This window comes from Ctenocephalides felis, unplaced genomic scaffold, assembly GCF_003426905.1.
Source record: "Ctenocephalides felis isolate EL2017-DRISC unplaced genomic scaffold, ASM342690v1 CF-g0.4_SCAFFOLD_01886, whole genome shotgun sequence".
NCBI classification, from domain to species: domain Eukaryota; kingdom Metazoa; phylum Arthropoda; class Insecta; order Siphonaptera; family Pulicidae; genus Ctenocephalides; species Ctenocephalides felis.
The window spans coordinates 62,189,854-62,212,689 of NW_020538040.1; the positions used below are offsets into that span (position 1 = coordinate 62,189,854).

The 22,836-nt window shown below is 30.7% G+C and overlaps 1 protein-coding gene across 1 annotated transcript in view; it reads right to left on the reverse strand.

Moving 5' to 3' along the window:
• The window catches only part of LOC113378870 (kinesin-like protein KIF13B), an 80,102-nt gene that overhangs the window by 56,091 nt on the left and 1,175 nt on the right, over positions 1 to 22,836 (reverse strand). The window contains exons 2-4 of the mRNA XM_026619502.1: positions 5,263 to 5,350; positions 2,368 to 2,531; positions 1,510 to 1,664 (exon numbers count right to left, since the gene is read on the reverse strand). Of these exons, the coding sequence (XP_026475287.1) occupies positions 1,510 to 1,664; positions 2,368 to 2,531; positions 5,263 to 5,350 (407 nt within the window). The remainder of the gene's footprint in view (positions 1 to 1,509; positions 1,665 to 2,367; positions 2,532 to 5,262; positions 5,351 to 22,836) is intronic.

The window sequence follows — 22,836 nt, forward strand, 5'->3', positions numbered from 1 at the left end:
TATAGTGACAATTTTAAAAGTGGCTAAACATTAATTCTTATTACTTAAATCAATTATTTACTCATATCGGAAAGTTTAAGTAACTAGCTTTAAGCCAAATATCACATCTAGTTTTCATTTTGAATCTTTAAAAACGGGACATTCGACAACCTTGATAAGTCGAATTAATTATATATAGTAGAGAATCCTTATTTGTATTTTCTTTATTCGCTAAAAAAGGACGATCAAATTCTTATATTGACGGCTAAATTTTTTTTATTCACATACATAGTAACGAAAGGGTTTCAATAGGTATCCAACCCATTTGAATTCCAATAAGTATCCTTTGCAAATAGACTAATGAAAAAGTGAAATAGATCTTATTACAATTTTGCCTAAATGTTGTTAAATGATATCGCCGAGGACTATGACATAGGCTGACTTTGCTGCGATCGCTGTTTTTCAGAATGGCTTCAAATCGAACAGATAGAATCGTGTGACATTATGGAATTGCTTGAAAAGCAAGATGTCGAAACCGAAATGATTTTTTTTTAAATAAGTTAAATTGACTACCTCGAGAAAAAGGTGCTTTAAGGCACCGAGAACGTGACATTTATTAAATAAAAAATTTTAATTATGGTTTAAAAGCAGCAAATAAGTTTTGCGCTTTCTGTATGAGCAAATTGCTAATGCGCTTGCTGCGTACAAGTCTCAACTGAAGAAGTTTAACAAATTGCCTAGCAAAAATTACAAAATTTACCATAAAATAATTAGGATATACAAAAACTGAGTCTAATAAGGAATATGACGTATTTTTCAACAAATTTAATAATGATAGGTCATTTTTAATAGATAAGTACAGTTTGTGTACACTCGCTAAGCAAGTTATTAAAGGCGTATTTTTTTCATACAAACGGTAAAGAAAGAAACAATAGCCACTGATAATTTAAAATATTCTTACATAAAATTTATAGTAAAAATACATCTGTGATTTTAAATTTATATTGAACATTTTGGTTGATTTAGCACTCTCGCATATGATCGAATTTAACTTTACGTTTGTGAATTATCATGTTTCCGCTCTGGTATAATATGCTTTATGATGTAATTTAAAGAAACTGCACTTTAAAACATGAAATGCTATTAGCACATCGATATATAATATAGTAGTTTCCAATATGGTCTAAATAATAAAAATATATGCTTTGATTTAGAAAGTGCGAGATGATTCAGACTCTGAGTTCATGCTAGTATTGATACTTTGTCTCACTTGTTGCACTCGCATAATGAAATACACGTATGAAAATTTCAAAGCAATTCAGCATAATATTATACCAAATACATGTTAGATATTTGAAACCCGTTAATTGTGGTTATTACTTATTCGTCAATCACAATATATAATAAAACTGATATAATAAATTATAATGTGTAAATAAAATAAATTCACAAGTGTTAAAATTTCTCCTAATTTATTTAGATTATGATTATCAACAATAAAAATTAAATTTATTGAAGACTCATTCTAACCTTCTCGTTGTATATTTCCATATAAGACACTTCAACTTTATAGGATAGTTCTGGAGTTTGTTGTGCAGCAATAATTGCAAACAATGTATCGCAAAGCTTAGGTATTATTCCTTTGCAATCTTGACCGCCCATCATTGTATAGGACTTTCCCGACCCTGAAAAACAGTCGTATGAATTATTAATTATAGTACAAAATACTTATTTCGAATAGCAATTGAGAGATAAAATTAATCATTCCAGGTCTTTAAAAAATATCTGTACTTACTAATATTTAAAATTGTATATGCGTGATAAAAGGGTATAATAGTAAAAGCACATTTTAAAAAATCGTACTGCAATTGATAATATATTATCAATTATCAGTTTCTATAATAAAAATATACGATTTAAGGAAAGTATGGCAATAGAATAATTAACATAAACTTGATCTTTATCTGCTTCAGAACATAAAGCACTTTGATAAATTTATAGGCTGAATTTATAAAATATAATAAGTTTGAACAAAATTCGAAATTTTTTGCTCTTATTACTTCATTTCAATTTTATCCATATTATCAGGTAAGGTAATTCATACAAAAAACTTTATAATTTTATTATAAGTACATATATGATAAAAACACATTTTTAGTCGACAAACAATAGTTTTCTGTGCGTAACCCCAAAAAGCGTTCTCGATTTTGGCAATAATAAATGTATGTTTGCACTGTCAAAACAAATTAATATTTTTTAAGCAATTGTCCCGAAAACTTACCTTAAAAAAAACCCTTTTTCTACTCGGATGCCGCCGGCGGCAAAATACGTTAATTCTGAAATTCGCGAGTGGAAAGGGTTAATATAAATTTTGAATAAATATCGTACCCGTCTGTCCGTAGGCGAAAATGCATGCATTGTATCCTTGGAAGGCATTGTCCAGAATGTCGCGTCCGAGACAGTCGAATACATGGTCTTGTGACGCAAAGTTGGGCGCCGACGGATCCAAAGAAGCAAAACAGTGGTCGAAAGCAAACGTCTTTGGTTGTTTCCTGGTAATAAAAGTCAAATTAACAAATCATTAAAAACTTAAAATAAATCTTACTTCTGTTTAACATTATTAAAAAAATAATAGTAGCTTCAAAACTTAACTTCTGGAAATGACATATAATGAACGATGATACTAGAAACTAACAAATTAATCATATTTGCGGCATGTTCAGACACAAGGTACAGTTTATATTTGTATAAAAAAATATTTATTTGATCATCATTTGGTAAACCGATATTGAAGCAAAAACACCTGATGACTCTAAAAAACAACGAACAAAACATTGAAATTTAATTATCTAACTTGTAATTTTTCGAATTGATTCTCCAGACGCTTTTATAGTGACGGTTAATCTGTTTAATAATCCTGCGACGATTCATGTAATCAAAATTTAGAAGAAATATGATACCAAATACGATAACACCATACGACAACAAACTACAATTTCACAGAAATACAATTATCCGAATGCTTTCCGCAAAAAAAACGATAACGGCATCTTAAGAAATGTAAATATGTTCAGATGAGATAGGGTCCAGAGTGAAAAAGATAAAATATGTTTGCTTGAAGTTTCCACTATTGCATTTAGTCAGCACTCTACATTAAGATGATCTGTAGACCGCATTGCTTAGAGTCAAAAATAAGATATAGATAGATATCTTTCTTTGTTATTTTGCTGTAAGTTGAAGATTAGTAATTAATTACCGGCAATTAGTTTCGTTTTATGTGACATACACATATGTTGTGACATGTATTTCTTGTCCTTTTTGGGTGAAATTTAAACAGATGAAGAAAATCTAATTTAACTAACAAAAAGAAAATTTAATACAAGAAAACAAAAATATTCACAAATATTTCTGGTTTAAAACATATGTTTTGTTACATATTATATTGATAAGCTTTGTTTTGACAATAAAAGACGTTATGAACCATTGTGGTAATTATAGCTATTGTTTTTTAAACTTTTTTATGTCTGTCACAACCGTACTGGGGGTGTCGACAGTTGTGCCACTCGCTGTTTTCTGGTATGATTTAATTTTATGACTCGTGTTTAGGGACAGTATTTCAGTAGTTCCACGTAGAAAAATATTCAAATTACCATTAAATTTACTTTTCTTGCAGCTAACAGGTAAATTAACAAAATTATTGGTAACCCAGTCTCTCCTATCACACTTGGTAGATTCAATTAAAAATGTCCGTTATTAAAATCTACAACAAATATTTTAGCACATTCTACCCGGAGCGAGCCTCCCGTCCGCGAGCATTGTTAATCATTTGGTGACCTCTGTTCTACAAACGATTATTATTTCATAAATATTTTTTTATAATTTTATGATTAAATTTTTAAATTAAAGATAATTTGCTGATACTTGCAAATATAATGAAGTAAATTATAACTGATAATAACAAAATACAATTCACAAGCACGCGGATTATACAGAAACAGGGACATGTAAAAAATACGTCGGATAGAACGTGTTACGTTTTCGCAATTATTAGAGTAGACTTGCCTGCTACTATAGGGGCAAAGCACATGTCAAATTCACTACGGTTCAATAAAGCGTTGCTCAATCTCATTCAATTAATTATTATATCGGAGACAACGTGCTTTGTAAAAGTTATGTAACAAAATAATAAGTAACTTTTGTCAGTAAAATGCTTTTCAGATAATGACAATTTCTGCATTTTAATATAATGCCTTAATTATTAATATTTTAATATAATCTCTCGAAACGTTGGGATAGATTAAGATTCTTCCTCAAGAGAATAGATATTGTTCTTCTACGAATGGGATGATAATTCAATTAATAATTTGGTCAATTGATGTTTTATATGCATAAGCAAGAATCATTATTGATAACCTATGTCAGAAAATATCGCATTATCCTTGTAGGTACTTATTAGCTATTTAACTAAGGATTTCCACCTTGTGTCCCGTGTTTTTCTATACGCAAAATTTGTCCCGAATTTGAATCTTTTGTCCCGGATTGTCCCGGAATATCGAGAAATGTAGGTTTAAATTGAATCTTTGAAATTACTTGGTAATAAAATTACGAGAGAACGAGTATGCTTATATGAAATAATAGGTTATGAACAAGATGCAAAATACAGAATTCCAAAGGCGGATTAAAATATCATCTCACATTAAGAAATTCGAACTTTTATTCTCAATTTTACGAAAATTAATAAAAATTATGAAAACGAACGAAGAAGTGCTATTTTTTTAAGTTATTTATGAAGAAAATTGTACAGAAATTATTCAAGGCTGAAAAGGGAAAAACCTATAGATTGAAGAATATGAGATATAACATCACAGGTAAAATATACAACCGAATATAAGAAGAATATATAACCAAATATAAGGTTCTTACTAAAGGCCCGTTGTCCTGATTAAAAACTTGATTCATTAAAAAAAACGTTTTGTGTACTTTAATAGAATATGTTATTTTAAAATCAAATTCAAGTTTAATTCAAAACACCCCCCCCCCCCTTGGTCCCGTCGCGGGTTAGTATAACAAAAAATTGCCATCTCGGTTTTGACTTAAAAAAATTTGGTCACCTTATATTTAACACCTTGTCTATCAAATAAAAGATAAGTCTAACAAAATATATCTAGAACATAGAGGCCGTGATTTAATACCAATACACATTTTATACAAATAGATTATATCTTTTTGCCTAAATACACAATAAAACATATAGTAGTACAATTCAAAGATGAAATGTCATACCTGTCTATTTTGTCGAGTGCCGACGGGTGATGCAAGATTGTCTGCCGCTCTTCTACAGTTACAACACATTGCGTCCCAAGTTCTAATTCTGAAATATTACACCCAACATTAGAAAATTATTCCTAAATATATCTGGATATATGATAAACAACTTTGAACAGAAATGTAGTTTTCACTTATAAACTCAATAAAATGTTAATAACACAGGTCCATAAAATAATTGTCTAATATAGTATTTACTGCTGAACATGAATCTAAGTTAAAACTACGGGTCAAATAAAAAAAAAGAAAAATAAACAAAACAATAAAATCGTCATTCATTGAAATCTTATAATTTCTATCGTTTCCTGGCCCTTTTTACCTCAAATCTAATACTATCTATTCTTAATTATATGACCCAGTCTCGGGTTGATGTCAAGGTGTGAGACACCCTGAATATATATCTATATACACATACATATATCGACATTTGTCTGTTTAACTTGAAAGCATATTCGAGACACTTACTTTGTGTACAAAACGTGCAGAATAGATTTTTTTTTATTATAATTTTTTTTGCGATTTAGCTGCAATTATTTTGTAAATATATATATATATATATATATATATATATATATATATATATATATGTGTGTGTGTGATTTAGTTGTTAATTTTGATGTTGAGATATATGAGTAAGTTCGTAAGTTGTATAAATGTTAGTGCTAATTTCTAGTGTTGTGTACACTTCTCTAAATGTAACCTTCCAACGTAATATCCACTGATGATGACATTAAATTGAATGTCGAAACGTTTGGAATTAAAGATTAATTTATAAATCTTTGCTTTTTATTCTTTGATGTATCGCCCCACAAGAACTTACTCATATATATATATATATATATATATATATATATATATATATATATATATATTTCAAAGTAACTAGCAGCCCATTCGTCGTTTACGTATATATATGTATATATATATACGTATACATAAATATACGTACGAGGGTGGTTTGAAAAGTTTTCGACCTCAACACGAAAATGACGCCACTCGTCAATAAACGCTAGTTGTTAACTTTTAACAGTTACTCACCAAAATTTCGTCCATTTTGAACGCGCAGTTTTCAATTGGCAGCTGTTTGAGCAAGTACAAGTGTTTGTGAAAATGGAGAAAATTTAGTGTCAAGCTGTTATTAAACATTTGTTTTTGAAGGTAATACGCCTAAGCAAATTAAAAATGAGTTGAACTCTGAGCGTGGGGACTCTATAGTTCTACATGATCATTTACCACGGTGAAATTTAAGGAGCTCACAATGAGTTCAAACGTGGCCGTAAGAGCTTGGGAGACGATGATCGTTTGGGACGACCAAAAACTTACATTTCTGACGACAACATTACTAAAGTTTACGAAATGATGTTAGACGACCGCCAAATCAGAGTGAGATGGATAAAAGAAGTTATGAATATGTTAAAAAAAATTTGTTTGACACATATTAAAAAAAGAGTCATACAAGAGAAAGCCGTCCGGCCGATGCGTGCCGCGTTTGCTCTCGGTAGATCAAAAACATGTTCAAATCACCATTTCCAGCACACTTTAGACGTAATAAATCTGAGTTTTGGCGCTGATTAGTTACTGTAGATAAAACTTGTATACATCATTATACGCCCGAAACAAAATCAAGAAACTGGTCCAAGAAGAACAAAAACCGATAACCCAAAAACTGTTTTTTGGGATAGTCGTGAAGCTATTTTAATCGATTATCTTCAAAAAGAAAAAGACATTACATGAACATGCTACGTTTCATTACATGACGGTAAAAAGGCACAAATCGCGGAAAAGGGCCAACTTTTAGAGAAGGGATTAAACCATAGTGCACAATTTTTGCAAAGAAAATTGCCATGTACTATTTGAATGGGTTACAGAGATGAGAGCATCGCTAGACATTATAAGGAGACTAGGTAGAAATATAAATAAATAAAATAAGAAAAAAAATCTTGTATCATTGTGAGGTCGGTAACTTTTCAACCCACTCTCGTATATGATAATTATATATAAATGACTTAAATTGTAACTATTGAATTTTAATAAATTTTTATTCTATATACATACATGGATATATGGCATCATGCATTGATAGAACTTCAAATATGTACAACTAAAAAAACATACAAAACAAAGTTGAATTTTTTGTTCTGTTTCTTTCATAAATATACGTAATATATTTATGTATTACAAGTTTGAAAAAAATGTACAAAATAAATCTTACAATATAAATTAAAGGTTTGTATTTTTTTTTTTAAAAAATGCGTTATGAGAACTCGCGGTCAAATATATACAACAAAACCAAAAGTTTCCAACAAAAAGTAAATTCCTCACAAAAAACTTTCAGAGAAAAGTTAAAATCCTTTGTTTTAAGAAGAAGAGAAGTTAGAAAATGTTCAATATTAGTACGGAAATCAAAAAAAAATTGATGTGCATATGTCACATGACCACTAACGACCTTTTACAAAATAAATAGCCCATTCACGGTTAGTACGAATTAACGCTTTTTGAATTAGTCAAAACCCACATTGATGTCGTGGTCTAAATAATTGTATGTCAAACACACTACACACACATCAATTTTTTTATGTATGCAAAAACGATCAGAAGGTCTCATAAAGTAGAGATACACAGACGATGGAGATCGCTTCTTTAGAACTAAAGCTTTCTAGCTTTTTGAGCTTTATATCTTTATTTTGATAGTTTACATTCTACATTGGAATCTACTACGGTGTCTGTAGATAACGAAATATTACTAGATGAACCTAGGCTAGTGGTGCATGGCATCGTGCCTTGAGGCAAATTGCTAGGACTTTCCGTACTATAATTTAAAAACTTGAACTTTTTTAACCTTTCGATTTTTTACCATTTTGAAATTTTTTGAGAAACGCAATTCTGCGGTTGACCATTCTATTTCTGATGATGAGATTATTATTAAGTTTTTTCTTATATACATTCGCATATATAAGGTTGTTCGGAAAGCCACTTCACTTTTTTACCACTGAGGATTAAATTGTAATTTATTGAACCTGGCATCTCACTCAAGCTCTATAATTATTACATGGTTTGAAATTTCTAATCAATTATACACAGTGATTTTTGAATAGTGCCACTTTAAAAACGGAAAAAATAAGCAGGATTTTCGACATTTTTTTTTAAATTTATTTTTACATATATTATTATCATATCTCGGACAGGGGTGTCTGGCATGTGAGATTATGAATCAATTTTCATTATTTATATATACATATAATTTGTCTATTTCAATATACAATAATATAATATTTATTATATTTAAAATATCTTTAAATATCTGTTCAATATTCAATTTCTTTATAATATTTCTTTATTTTCCTTTTGAAATTATTGTCGTCATTGGTATTCTTAATATCGATTGGCAGTTCATTAAATATTTTCCTTGCGCTCCATATCACATATCCTCTTAAGTTTTTTTTTCTATTATGTTCAATATAAAAATTTTCGTATTGTCTAGTGTAGTGTTCGTGTATATCTTGATTTATGTCTATTGTACTTGTTTTAACCCTCCGTCGGTCGGATACTTTTTCACCTTCGAACGGTCGGAAAGGTCTGGCTGGACCACCATTCATTTTACATGCATTTATATGGGATAAATGAGTTTTTGGTGTCTTATATATTAACGATTATATAAAAAAAATCAACAAATATAAAAAAATCATTACTTTTTTTTGTTAATTTTTCTGTTTTAAATCAATGAAAAATAATTTTCGGCGCCTTTGAAATGAATGTGAAATTCAAATGAAAACAAAATGAGGTGCGTCGCATTTGAAATGAGCTGTAAAACTCAAAGTGAAAATATAATTTCACTACAGGTTTGCCAAAAAAATTTCGAACGCAGTACGGGTAGAAAAATTGTTGATAATGTGCATTATTCATCCGATTTTCAGTGTTTGCGATTACCAATAAGTTTGGTAGGTTTTCAAGGAACTCTCGTCATGAAAATACTAACATTCATGTTAGAACACATAGCACAGAATATAAACAACGCAGTTTGAATAGAAAATACCACGAAAAAAGACAAAATACTGGTTTACATATATCAAAAAGCGTATATTTCATACAAAATGTATGGGTGGTCTAGACAGACCTTTCCGACCGTTCGAAGTATAAAAAAGTTAATATCCTTATAATTATCCTTCTGTACATTTTTTCGTCCTGATTTTTTCATTGATCGTCAGCTAATGAAATTTTAGGAAAAGTCAAGAAATTTCAAGTCGATAGGATTACTAGAAGTATTTTTTTTTTAATTGAAGTCGAAAAAAGTCTGGCCAGACCACGCCGACCGACGGAGGGTTAATTATGTTATATTTCATTTTGTGTATCAATTTACGTTTCTCTATTTTAATTATGTTGTTTAGTGAATGAATATTAGTTTCTGTTTGTAAGTATTTGGTGGGTGTTCAGTGCGGAAAATTATATGATATTTTTATGGCTTTGTTTGCTATTCTCTGTATATCATTTAAGTTAGCTTTAGTTGTTTGACTCCAAGTATTTATTCCATATAAAATTATGCGCTTTAAAAATCAGTATCTTATTTTTTTCCCGAAAGAGCGGATCCTTTTCACAGTTATTCCTTTTGAAAAGGTAAAAATAATGTTCAAGCCAAAATGAAATTGACCGATGTGTATGGAAAAGACACGTTGATAGTACGACAGTGTCAACCTGTCAACTATAAACTGAACTGGTTTGTTAAATTTTGTTTTGATGTCGAAGATCCACCACGTTCAAAAAGAATAGTTGATGCAAACCGGCGAATAACAACACGTGACATCCCATTGTGTTTAAATTTATCAAATTCAACAGTTCATGACCACTTAAAGGGTCTGGGATTTCGCTCGAAGCTCAATGTATGGTTCTCATAGAGAGAAAAAAACTGTGTCGTCGCATTGACGCCTGTGATTCGCCTCTGAAATGTCATGAAAATGATCAGTTTTTTTAAGCAAATTGTCACTAGGAATGTAAAACGGGTTGTGTAGAATACGAAATATGCAATTGCTCGTGGAACGAAAAAGATGAACCTGCTCAAAAAAGTTGTAAAGCTGATATACGCCAGAAAAAAATGTGATGCAGTATTTTTGATGAGATTTCAAAGGAGTTGTTTGCTTTTCAGCTGTTCCAGGATAATATAACGGTTAATTCGGATGCCTAATGTCATCGGCTGAGTGAACTACATGATGGACTTCAATTAGAAAGAGCAGAATTAACCAGCAAGCAAAGTACAGTATTTTATCAAGACGACGCGCGACCTCACATAATTTTAGTCAATTGCCAAAAGCTTGTACAGCTACCCATCATCTTCTCCAGTCCTGGCATCATCAGAGTATATACTATAATTTGTTAACGCCTGAAAAAAATTTTTAGGCGGTAAAACCTGTATCTCAAAAGAGGAAGTCAAAAAGCACTTTGTTCATTTTTTTGCCAATAACAACCAAAAAATTTATTATCCCGGAATTACGCTACCACCAGAAATATGACAAAAGATGTTGGATCAAAACGGCCAATATATAATTTAATAAAGTATTTGTTTATTATGGGAAAATGGCTTGCCGAAATGACTATAAAAAATTAAGTTACTTTCCGAACAACCCAATACATCCGGAACTTATGGTTGGAATACCAAGTTTTTAGCAACGAAGAAGCTTTATGTATGATTTAAATCATTTATTTGATAACATGCAAATTTCGCCAAAAAATTGCATGCCTCTAAACATACTCTTCTTTACATAAATCTCGTTGAACACAAGAATCAGAGAAACTGGACACACAAATATAAAAAAATAGGTTGCATTGTTTTTTTTTAATTTTTTTGCGATTCAATAACTTGCATGAAGTCGGTATACGATAAATATTTTCTATTGTCTAGAAGATGGTAAAAAAATGCAATTACGGTAAAACTATCCCCCAACGAATGCCGATTAAATAACCTAAATTTTCTAAACGGCTTTATCCGTTATTGATTAGTCAGCTATTAGACGAAAATACGCTTTGTACTTGGGAAAGAGAAGTGGCAATTAGAACTAGAATTAATTCTAAGCTTTACCACAATGCATATTCCAGATTACATAAATTCAACATTTTCCACTCAGTTTTCATATATTTTATAAAATTTAAACTAATTCATGATGTGATACCAACTACAAAAAAGTTATCAATGTACTAATATTCCATGAATATTCTATTTACTCGCATATGACGTTACTTTATTCTTATGTGCATTCTAATCAACGTGCTAATCAAATTAGCCTTATTATTTAAAGTATTTGATGGTTTCGAGTCACTTTTCCGACACAAACATAAAACTATTTCCGATTTTTTTTGGATACTTTATATATACAGCAATCAGAATACACATAATTCTATGAGCTAATGTGATTAAATTTCCTTTTTTTAATAAACAATCTTCACAATACCTAATGCCGTGAACAGCGCTAAAATATATAGTATATTCTGTTATATATATATAGTAGTATATCATTTTGAAAAATAATACCTATACAGAAACATATTCATATACATATATCAATCTATATTTTTTTCCTATACATTTTTAAAGTAATTCAGTAAAAAAAAATGGTGGCGTATATTCAGCCAAGAGTGCGGGCCAAAATATTTGAAACATTCCTCCCTATCCTCCCTCTTAAAGCCGACGGCATCGATATGTGTCAAGGAAACTTCATTCTGGAGCCGATTGCGCATATTCGTAGACACTACATACAGTTCCGTATTTCCTTTTAAAATAAACAACAAAATAAATATTTATAAAATAAATTATTATCGTGTTAACGATAGTTCGATCCTTTATGACGATACAGTTGTCATATGATATATGGTTGTCATATTTACGGCATTGATTCAAAATATAAAAGTAGATAGGAAAGTGCAATAAGTCCTAATATAGGAAAAAGCAATAAATTCATCTATCTTTATTTTTCATTCAAGTAAGTTGTTATTAAAATAACAGAAAATATTTCATCAATTTAATATTATAAAATAACATGAAATATTATTTATGTCAAAATAGCTGATATTTATACGGAATTGCCATGGCCTGACTCAAACTTTTTTTGCTCTATCCTATCCTAAGAAAAACTGGGAACTTTTCGAGTACCCCATTATTTATGCATATAGCATGGGTCTACAAGCGCTGTATCGCAAATTATTTGAATAACAATTTTTAAATTGTTATAAAGATTAGTAAATTTAGTTGAAAATTATTCTATTAGGTTGAAAATTATTGAAATTTGAGCTATCTTCCATGCCGTTAGGGCTTAATCGAGCATTTCAAGAATTTTTAAACTATTTCTTATATTGGTATGTTGCAAGCTATATATTATCTACCTCAAATTGTTAGCTACATTTCAGGGCATAATGCAACCTCATTGGGCTACATGTATGCGTAATATTACTATGCAACGTTATATCGAAACTATATCAAATCTGTTACATCGCATCCAAACCACAAAACAAATGAATGAAATAAATAATCAAATGAATGAAAATTACGAAACTAGAATTCCAAGTGACAATGCAGGTTAATACAGCATGGTCAGCAGTATGTTGATACCGATTGAACAGAAGGATTCAGGGGCTCTTGCGAAAAGCTGAGGAGGGCGGTTGCTACAGAACCATTATCAAGTTCGTCGTATTCACGATTTTGCGCAAGACTTGCGCGGTAAGATTAGATTTTCGGCGTTGGTCCAGGTGAAAGCATACAATCACATTATATGACAATTGAAAGGCGCAACATAACACAAACTTTTTAGCGGATCGTGGACGACTTTTGCTGCTCATATATAATGGTAACATCTGAGTAGCAGAGGTAAACCAGGCAAAACCGGTATGTAAGAAGCTTCGAGAATACAAAGTAACGGTGAATCCGTCGAAATGCGGTTTCAAGCAAGACAAAGTAAAGTTTCTGGAGTACGAATTTTTAGCCAAAAATAAATTCAGATCATCCTCACAGATAAAGTACTGGCTATGCCAAAAAAGCAAAAGCTCAGAACAATAGGGCCAATTTTTAAAAAAGCTGAATATTTACCTTATTTTTCTGTGATGCTTTTGACCACACCATCAACTGGATCGATAGGGCAAAGAAAACGTGCAACATATGATTAAGAGCTTATAGCAATTTATCAAGCTATATTTATATTTTGCCAAGAGCCACCCTTTTTCATATGTACGGGCCACATCCCCATCATAAACGTGCTTAAGAAGCAAAATAATCAGTATACACCATGACAGTTTCGCTATTTTGAATTTTTGCGTCAGTTTTCGATTATGTCGAGGTTAGAAGAATTCGGTAGTAGGTGATCTATCAGATTCAGATATCGGCAAATTAATGCGTTGTTCTTAAGTACTGCACACGATTTTCAAACTTAATTCGAAGAAGGGTCATGGAGCCAAGTTATATAGTGGTGTTCGTAAATTAGAGATATCAAGAGGATAATTGCGGATTCAAGAACCATTTGTCAATTAGAAGTATATTTGATTCGACCTTTATTTTGAAATTATTAATTTTTTCGGTACTCAAAAAGCTTTCCCACGCAGCCACAATTTTGAACTTGACATAAGGTAAGTTATTGTAATCGTCCAAAAATCGAAAATTGAAAATTTTTACATTTGAAGGTTTCTGAACATTTTGGCAAACCTCAGAAAAAAATGGATGTGTGTGTGTGTGTGTGTACTGTAATGGATGTATGTATGGATACAATTTTCCAGTCACGTTTTCGGGAGCACGGATCAACCGATTTGAATGATCTAAAAAACATTCAATTAGTAATTAGTATTATTAGTTTTTGGCAAAGGTAGGCCCAGCCATTTCGGAGATACAGATCTAAATGTTAAAAAATAGCAGTTTTGGAGAAAACTAAGCGTCCGATTTGAATGATTCAAAAAACTTTCTGCTTGTTTTAACAAAATTATTGATTTTGGAAAAAAAATTGTTTCAAAATAATTTTTTTACAAATTTTTTTTTTGTATCAAAAATAAACCAGATTTTATTTTTAATTCTGACTAAAGTTCCAATATACTTTGAATAAATAATTTGAACTTTGCAATTCAGTTTATATAATTCTTATAAATATTAGACAATGTAACAATATTTATAATAATCTATTTGAAAACATTCAGTATTCCTCGAACATTTCGTTACGGTACGGGAAGTTCCAGCAATTTGCCTTAATGCACGATGCTAAACACCCCACTAGTTTAGTGTCATTTTAGCCTGTAAATCTATCCAATTAAACATAGCCAGTCACAGATTGCATTTGCTAATGCTTATAAATCATTTTATAAAGAAAACGCTCATTAAAAAGAAGACATTTATAATTTGAAATAATTTGGAAATTTTAAATTTTTTTTCAAAGCAATTGTGCTGCGTTAGTTGTGTAGAGACGAATATCAAAGCGCGTAAGCGCCGCGTCTCATCTGACGGATAAATATTGGTACGGCACCCATAGAAATTTAAAGAAAATTTGTTCTTATCATTAAAATCTCTGTGAAATATCTGATTTGATGTGCATATGTCTAATAATCATTTTTGACTGTCAAATGGCATTGATGTTTTATAGAATCTCCGACACCGTTAGTCCTGCCTTTCCACAAATTTTATTGGTTCTTCATTTCGTTAATATTAATGATATATTTTTGAATTATTCAAATCGGTTGGTCCATATCTCAAAAACTGGATTATCATTTTTGGCACTTTTTGCCCCATATCTTCGAAACGGCTAGACCTGACTTTCCCAAAAATTAATCAGCACGTCTCCCTATCAATACAAATCGAATTTTTGAATTATTCAAATTGTTTGATCCGTGTTCATAAAATCGTCGACAAAAAGCATATGAACGTGTTTTCATATAGAATCAATCGGCCTCCTGGTATTTAAATGGTTTTGATGCCATTTTATGGGTCTTTTCGAACAAATATTAGAAACCAAATTTCAACTCCCTAGCATCATCTGGCCGAGATATCATTGAAAACATGTGAAAGTGGCTCCTTTCTTCAAACTCACTTTTTGTCGGAAATATGAGAGATATCGAAAAATATGATTATATTCATACTGATCTTGTCTATGTTGCTCATAACAAAACATGTCAAAAAATTACTTGTTAATGCATGAAAAGCTGAAAATGGGTGAACTAGAGAGTCGAAAATTGGTATATCGCATTTTTTCGAAAAAAAACCTATAAAATCCGAAACTACCCCAGGGTGGGGTATTTCTATATAAATCTAAATCTAAATAAACCGATCCTATATAAAAACACGCCCATACCCTTTGCATTCGAATTTCAGATATGATGAAAAATCCAACCGAATACAGCAATTGCCTTAATAAATAAAAACCCAATGGTTTAAATAACTAAATTGAATAATTGAATTCTTATTTGATGTTTTTGAGCAAATAATAATAATAAATATCAAATCAGCAATAATTAAATTTTGAAGAACAGCTGTCGATGATCATAACACTTAAGCTGGAATGATCATTCGCAACTACAAAAAAGTATATAATGCTCATTCGGGTAAAGAGATTGTAAACGCGCCTACGAAGTACGAACTGGATGCTGATCATCGTAAACCGTATTTAGCCATTTCCGAGCAATTACTACTTTATCGTCGTCTAGAATTTGCTTTTACTTCATTTTGCTCCCATCCCGAAATATTTTCAATTTTATCACACATATGCGTGTGTGTACAGTGTTTATCTGTGGCAATTATAACAAATAAGAAATAATTCAAAACATTAAAAAATAATCTTTATTAATAATCCATATCTTTGGTCTCAAACGAGAGCTTCCTGAGAGGTGTTATGTATTTCAATTATTACAGACCGAATGAATGTAAATTAATTAAACGAATTTCAATTGCTAAAAATCCAATTCAATATTTTCAATTATTTTTTTGACATATGTCCTTAGTTCACCCGCTTATTGTTCTCTTCGTTAGAGACGAAATATCGAAGCGCGTAAGAGCCGCGTCGCCGTCTAAAGGATAAGCATTGGTACGGAACCGATAGGAATGTAAACAAAATTTATACTTATTGTTAAAATCTCTATAAAATATCTGATAATTTGACGTGCATATGTCTAATGATCATTTTTGACCGTCAGATGGCTCATTTTTTTACTTTTTCCTCTATATCTCCGAAGTCGTTGCACCTTCCTTACCAAAATTTAAACAGTTCTTCATTTAGTCAATACAAATAAAATGTTTTTTTAATTATAGAAATCGGACGCTCCGTTATCTTAAAAACTGAGTTACCGTTTTTGGCACTTTTTGCCCCATATCTGCGGAACGGCTGGACCTGCCTTTGCCAAAAATTAATCAGCACGTCTCCTTATCAATACGAATCGAATGTTTTTCGAATTATTCAAATCGCTTCACCGTGTTTCCGAAATCGTCGACGAAAATTTGTATCCGCACACACACATCCATTTTTTCTAAGGTATGCCAAAATATTCAGAAACATCTAAAACGTAAAGATATATGAAAATTTTCATTTTCGATTCTTTTGCGATTACTATAACTTGTCCTACGGGAAGTTAAAAATAATATGTTTCGCTAAAGTATAAATAAGTAGCCATACAAATATATCCCACAAGTGTGAATTATTCGTTTCCATACTATACAAATTAATTTTTTTTTGAATAAAGAAGTGACAATATAGACAGTTCTATTTTTTATTTTTAAAGGTCTCCGTGCTGACGTCGTATTTTTGATTACACCGATCGATAGTAAAAAAAATCAGGTCACACCAGTGCTGCCAATTTTGACCGTAGCGGTGCCAAAATCTAAATTATATTATAAAACCAGAAAATAAAAATAAAGGTAACAATGAAAAATAATAAACATAGCAATAATAATAATAATGAACAAGCAGAATCAAGCCGTTTCTAATATGTATTTCCTATCGTCTTTTTAGAAAGCTGTGACGAATGGGGCTTTATAGAAATACTGACATACGGGGCCTTCGTCGAGCAGCCCACACCATTAATATTATATGTAACGCATCAATACCAGCTATTACCTTAAAATATCTTTTAGTTGTTCTTGGGAAAACATGAAAAAAGTAATAAGTAGCTAGATATATAAAATAGAAAAGTTAATTGACATGTAATTCAAGATAAAAAACTATATCAATAATAAAATCAAGTTGCTGTATTTTTCGTACCGATTTTTTTTAAAGCTTTATAATTTTTTGTAAAAAAAATAATTTTTTTCGAACGACGATACTAATTTTTGAAAACTTTGACGATTTTTTAAAATCAAATGACTTGTAGGGCCGTAATGTATAATATTTTAGTATGTTTAGAATTTTTTGAAAAAAATTGATTTTTTTATATTCTGTAATTTTTGGAAAATTTTGAGTTTTTTTTAGAAACGAAATATCGAAGCGCGTTGGCGACGCAACCCAGTCTAACGGACAACCATAAACATTGGCACAGTAACCATGAAAATATAAAAAAATTGTGCTTATTATTAAAATCTCTATAAAATATATGATAATTTGATAAGCATGTGTCTAATGATCATTTTTGACCGCCAAATGGCAGTTTTTTTAAAACATTTTTTTATTGGATCTTTGAAATCGTTAGACCAGCCTTTCCAAAAATTCAATCATCATTTTCTCAAAAACTGATTTGCCATTTTTTGAACTTCTTGTCTCGTATCTTCTAAACGATTGGACTTGTCTCTTCCAAATCAGCACGTCTCCCCATCAATACGAATCGAATGATTTTTGAATGATTCAAATCGGTTGATCCGTCTTCCCAAAATCGTCGACGAAAATTTGTATACGCACGCACACACATGAATACACCAATTTTTCTAAGGTATACCAAAATATTCGGAAACCTTTAAAACGTAAAGATATATAAAAAAATTCACTTTCGATTTTTTTTGCGATTACTATAACTTACCCTACGGAAAGTAATAAAAAGTTATAAAATAAAACTATCAAAGATTTTATACATTCCAATTATTGTCCTGCATACAACCTAAAGAACAAATTTCTCTTACGATTGGGGTGATCCGCATTACAAGTTACGATGAACTATTAACAGATATCACAAAAATACTTTATGAAAATAGAGCATTTTATATACAATACCTAAAAATATGGATTGTATATAAAACTAGTTGGTATTGGTATTTTGCCTTGACGCAAGTTACATGAACTTCCCGATTTGTGTAAATAATCGACTTAATTCATGATAGATAAATTAATTTATGAATAGTTAAAAGTATTCGAAGTGGATTTATTACACATTATTGAAATTTTTATTATCGTTATATCAGGTAAATCATCTAATTTTAATTTTTACAAATGTCAACAAATGAGAACTACTCATTTTCTAAAACTTTGATGATTTTTTAAAATTAAACTACTTGTCGTAAGGCCGAAATATTTCAGTAAGTTCTATAAGACCATGATATATATCGCCCAAAAAAGTTCCATAAAAATCGGCTTAAATTTTTTTTTCAACAGTTAATTACAAGAAAACGGCTCGGTAGATTTTCACCTAAAACTAATCAATATTATTCGCAACTAATATCTTTCGAACAGATTTTGATCTTTCAAAATCGGTTCGGTGGGATGAGCTTAAATGTGGACGAAAGATTTAACACTTTTTTCCAAATTACAAAGAAACGGCTCGGCCGATCGTCGCACAAAACTGAGAAACGATAATCCTCATCGAGATATATCAAATGGTTTTTAAATTTTTGTAATCGGTTCAGGCATTTTTGAGCAAACGTCGATGAAAGTTCTAATTTTGACAAATGTTTTTACAAACTTTGACGAATTTTTAAAGCTAAACGAGTTGTCGTAGTGCCGTAATATTTTAGTATGATCTAGAAGACTGTGGTATATACCGTCAAAAAAATAATAATAAAAATCGACGAAAAAAATTTTTTAACACCTTATTACAAGAAAACGACCCGGTCGATCTCTACTAAAAACTAGTCAGGTCGATTCCCAACCAATATCTTTCGAACGATTTTTGAATTTTCAAAATCGATTCAGAATTGCGGGCTAAAACGTGAACGAAAAACTTTTCATTTTTCTGCTATTTACGAAGAAACGGCTTGGCCGATCGTCGCACAAAACTGACAAACAATAGTCCTCATCGAGATACATCCAATGGCTTTTAAATTTTTTAAATCGATCCAGCCGTTTTTGAGAAAACGGCGATTAACGGCAAAGAATCTGTTGGTGCATACGCACACACACACATTTTCCAAATTTGATCTCATTCGATTCAGAATGGCTTGAAACGTCGAGAAAACATAAAATTAGCGAATCGTATTTTTTGATGAAAACATAAACTTCTCCTTCGGGAAGTTAATACTTTTTCAGAGCCGTGTTTAGAAAGCCAAATATTCGTTACAGGAAACTGTAAAAATTCGCACAATTGTCGATACATGATTCAGGAATACACGCATGTTTTGTGAAATACTTATTATGACAATTCATTATACGTTTTACATTATGCCCCACAACACGTCGTTCTTTTTTCGTACTTCAACTGTATAGTCATACACTTTAATTAATTATGAAAACCAATCTAATTGCAAAATTAGATATTCAATTGAAAGTTCACACTTAGCATATCACTGTTAATATATTTTTTACCGTGGATGAAATTTATGGTAGTTTTGTCTCGCGATAGATTGAAATAAAAGATATAAAAATTAATAGGGAAAGCTGAGTACGGTTTTGCCAGGATACGGTAGTGATAGTCGTCATAACAGCTAAGTTATACTGATTTTGAGAAAGGGTCCAAGGAAAGAAAAATGTAGTATGTTTGTTTGAACAAGTTTCCATTATTACATTAAGTTTTCATGTTTGAATTCTTTTAATAATAAATGTTGCTTGTATACAGATAGATACAATACTTTATTATTTTGCTATTAGTTGAACGTTAGTAAATAATTACCTATCATAATGATGATTTGTCTCCAAAACTGTGCATTGGGTATGATTTGGACATGTATTTCTTGTCCTTTACGGAATAAACAGATTTTTTTTAACTTAAGGAGCACACCTAGTGTAAAATTTCCAAAAAATAGAATTTAGAATTTTTTTATATTTCAATAGATTATACCTTTAAAAATAGCATACTAAAATTTTAAATCAATATCTTAAATAGTTTTTGAGTTACAGCCATTTAAAAAAGTATATATAGTATATAAGTAAAACGATCATTTTATCTTTAAACGGATTTTTTTTCGATACAGCATTTTTCGAATTTGCAGGAGTGATTACTCGGAGACAAATGATCCAATCGCTATCAAAATTTTTTTGCAAAATTTTGCATCTCCTCTATATAGTTCTCCATACGATGACCCTCTACTTTTTTGATCTGATCAAAAATCGAATTCTGGCAGGCCAAAAACGACCAAAATTTTGGGAAAAATTTAACATTTTTGTTCAAAATGCCGCTATTTTGTCAATTTTTGATTTTTTTGTTCGCCCGAGGGTCATCGCACAGACAATATGTTTCAGTTTAACGAGATTTTTCTTTTTAATGTTTTATCAACGGGGAAGACTGCAATCACTCCAGCAGTGGAGGCCCTTTTTTTTGGCGCCGCCGGAGATAGCGTGTCATTTCAAAAATATTTAATATTTTATTTCAAAAAATTTACTGTTTATTCTCAAAAAATGTATAAATGAACCCTCAAAATGTTAAATAGATGGATTCAATAGTTTTTCTTTTTTCTAATTCCCACAAATGGCCTTTTTTTAGGTGATCACACTAGGTGTGTCCCTTAACTAAGACAAAATGAGAAAAAGAAAGGAAAAAAGGAAATTTAAATTAAGAAAAAAAGTTTTACAATTTTTTTTTATTATCTTTGATTTAAAAAATACGTTTTGTTATATATTGTCATAATAAATTCATAAGCTATGTTTAAATGATTATGTTGTGTTGTATAACAAATTTCTGACAATAAAAGTCGTCTCTGACTATAAAAGTTATTTTGTTGTTTATACCTATTGTTATGCCTGTCACAACATCCCTAAGGGGTGATGACGGTGGTGACACTCGCCCCTTTTTTGTATGTTTGATATTAAAACAAATCCATCGTATTTAAGGGCAGCATTTCGTTTCGGCATTTTCGCGTAGACAAATTGCAAATTAATTTACTTTTCTCCCAACTAACTGGTAAATTAATAAAATTATTGCTGATCAAGTGGCACAACCGTACCCAGTCTCCACTATTACAGTCAAATAAAGAATAATATAAAAGCACGAATAATACTTATCATGAACTTTGAAGATGAAAAGTTTTGCATATCTTCACGTTTTGAAGGTTTCTGAACATTTTGGCATAACTCAAAAAAATGGATTTTCGTCCACGTTTTCGGGCGCACGGATGAACCGATTCGAATAGTTAAAAAAACATTCGATTCCTATTGATAGGGAGATGTAGGTACTGATTAGTTTTGGGCAAAGGCAGGTCTAGCCGTTGCGGAGATACGGAGCAAAGAGTGCCGAAAATAAAAATCGAAATTTTGAGAGAACGGAGTATCCGATTTGAATGATCTAAAAACCATTCCATTTGCAATGATTGGTAGAAGAGGTGATTAGTATTTGGCAAAGGCAAGTCCAGCCATTTCGAAGATACAGAGCTAAATATGCAAATAATGGCAGTGTTTGAAGGAACTAAGTGTCCGCTTTGAATGATTCAAAAAACTTTCTGCTTGTTTTAACAAAATAATTGCTTTTGGAACAAAATGTTTGTTTGAATTTTTTTTCGAAAACATTTTTTTTTTGTATATCGAAAATAATTCAGATTTTAACTAATGTTCTAATATACTTTAAACAAATAATTTCAATTTGCAATTCGGATTATATAATTCTTATAAATATTAGACAATGTTAGACAATTTGAAAACATTTAATATTCCTCGAACATTTCGTTACGGTACGGGAAGTTCCAGCAATTTGTCTTAAGACACGACGCCACATACCACTAGTTATTATAAATAATTAGCAAATAATATACTATTAAAAATAAGTGCATCAAATTTCTAATATTTTTCCATAACGATCCAATTCGAATAAAAAATTCCAGTGACTTTAATTTTCATTACATTTTGTACCTAACTCATTATCAGAACAAACTGAAGAAAAATCTTACAACAAATTAAAAAATATATATTTTCTACAATGCTAATACGCTTTCAACCCTTTTTCAAGATTACAGGAAGAAATCATGAATTTCATTTCAAGTATTTTGTCATATACCTGTAAGGCATCATTAATTACCTATATGACAACTTCGACAGTCATATGCTTAACTTTCAAGCGTTGTTTTCAAAGAATATTACGCAACTTTCGCCATTATTTTCATCTCTCATTGTCAGTTTTGTAGAGAGATTCTGATCAGTCTATCATCTGGAAATTTGAATCTGTGCATGAATAAATCCGGTGCATGAATAAATAATTGAAACATATAAAGAAAAATCGTACTTTTTACTTCAACATTTAGTGTAGTTT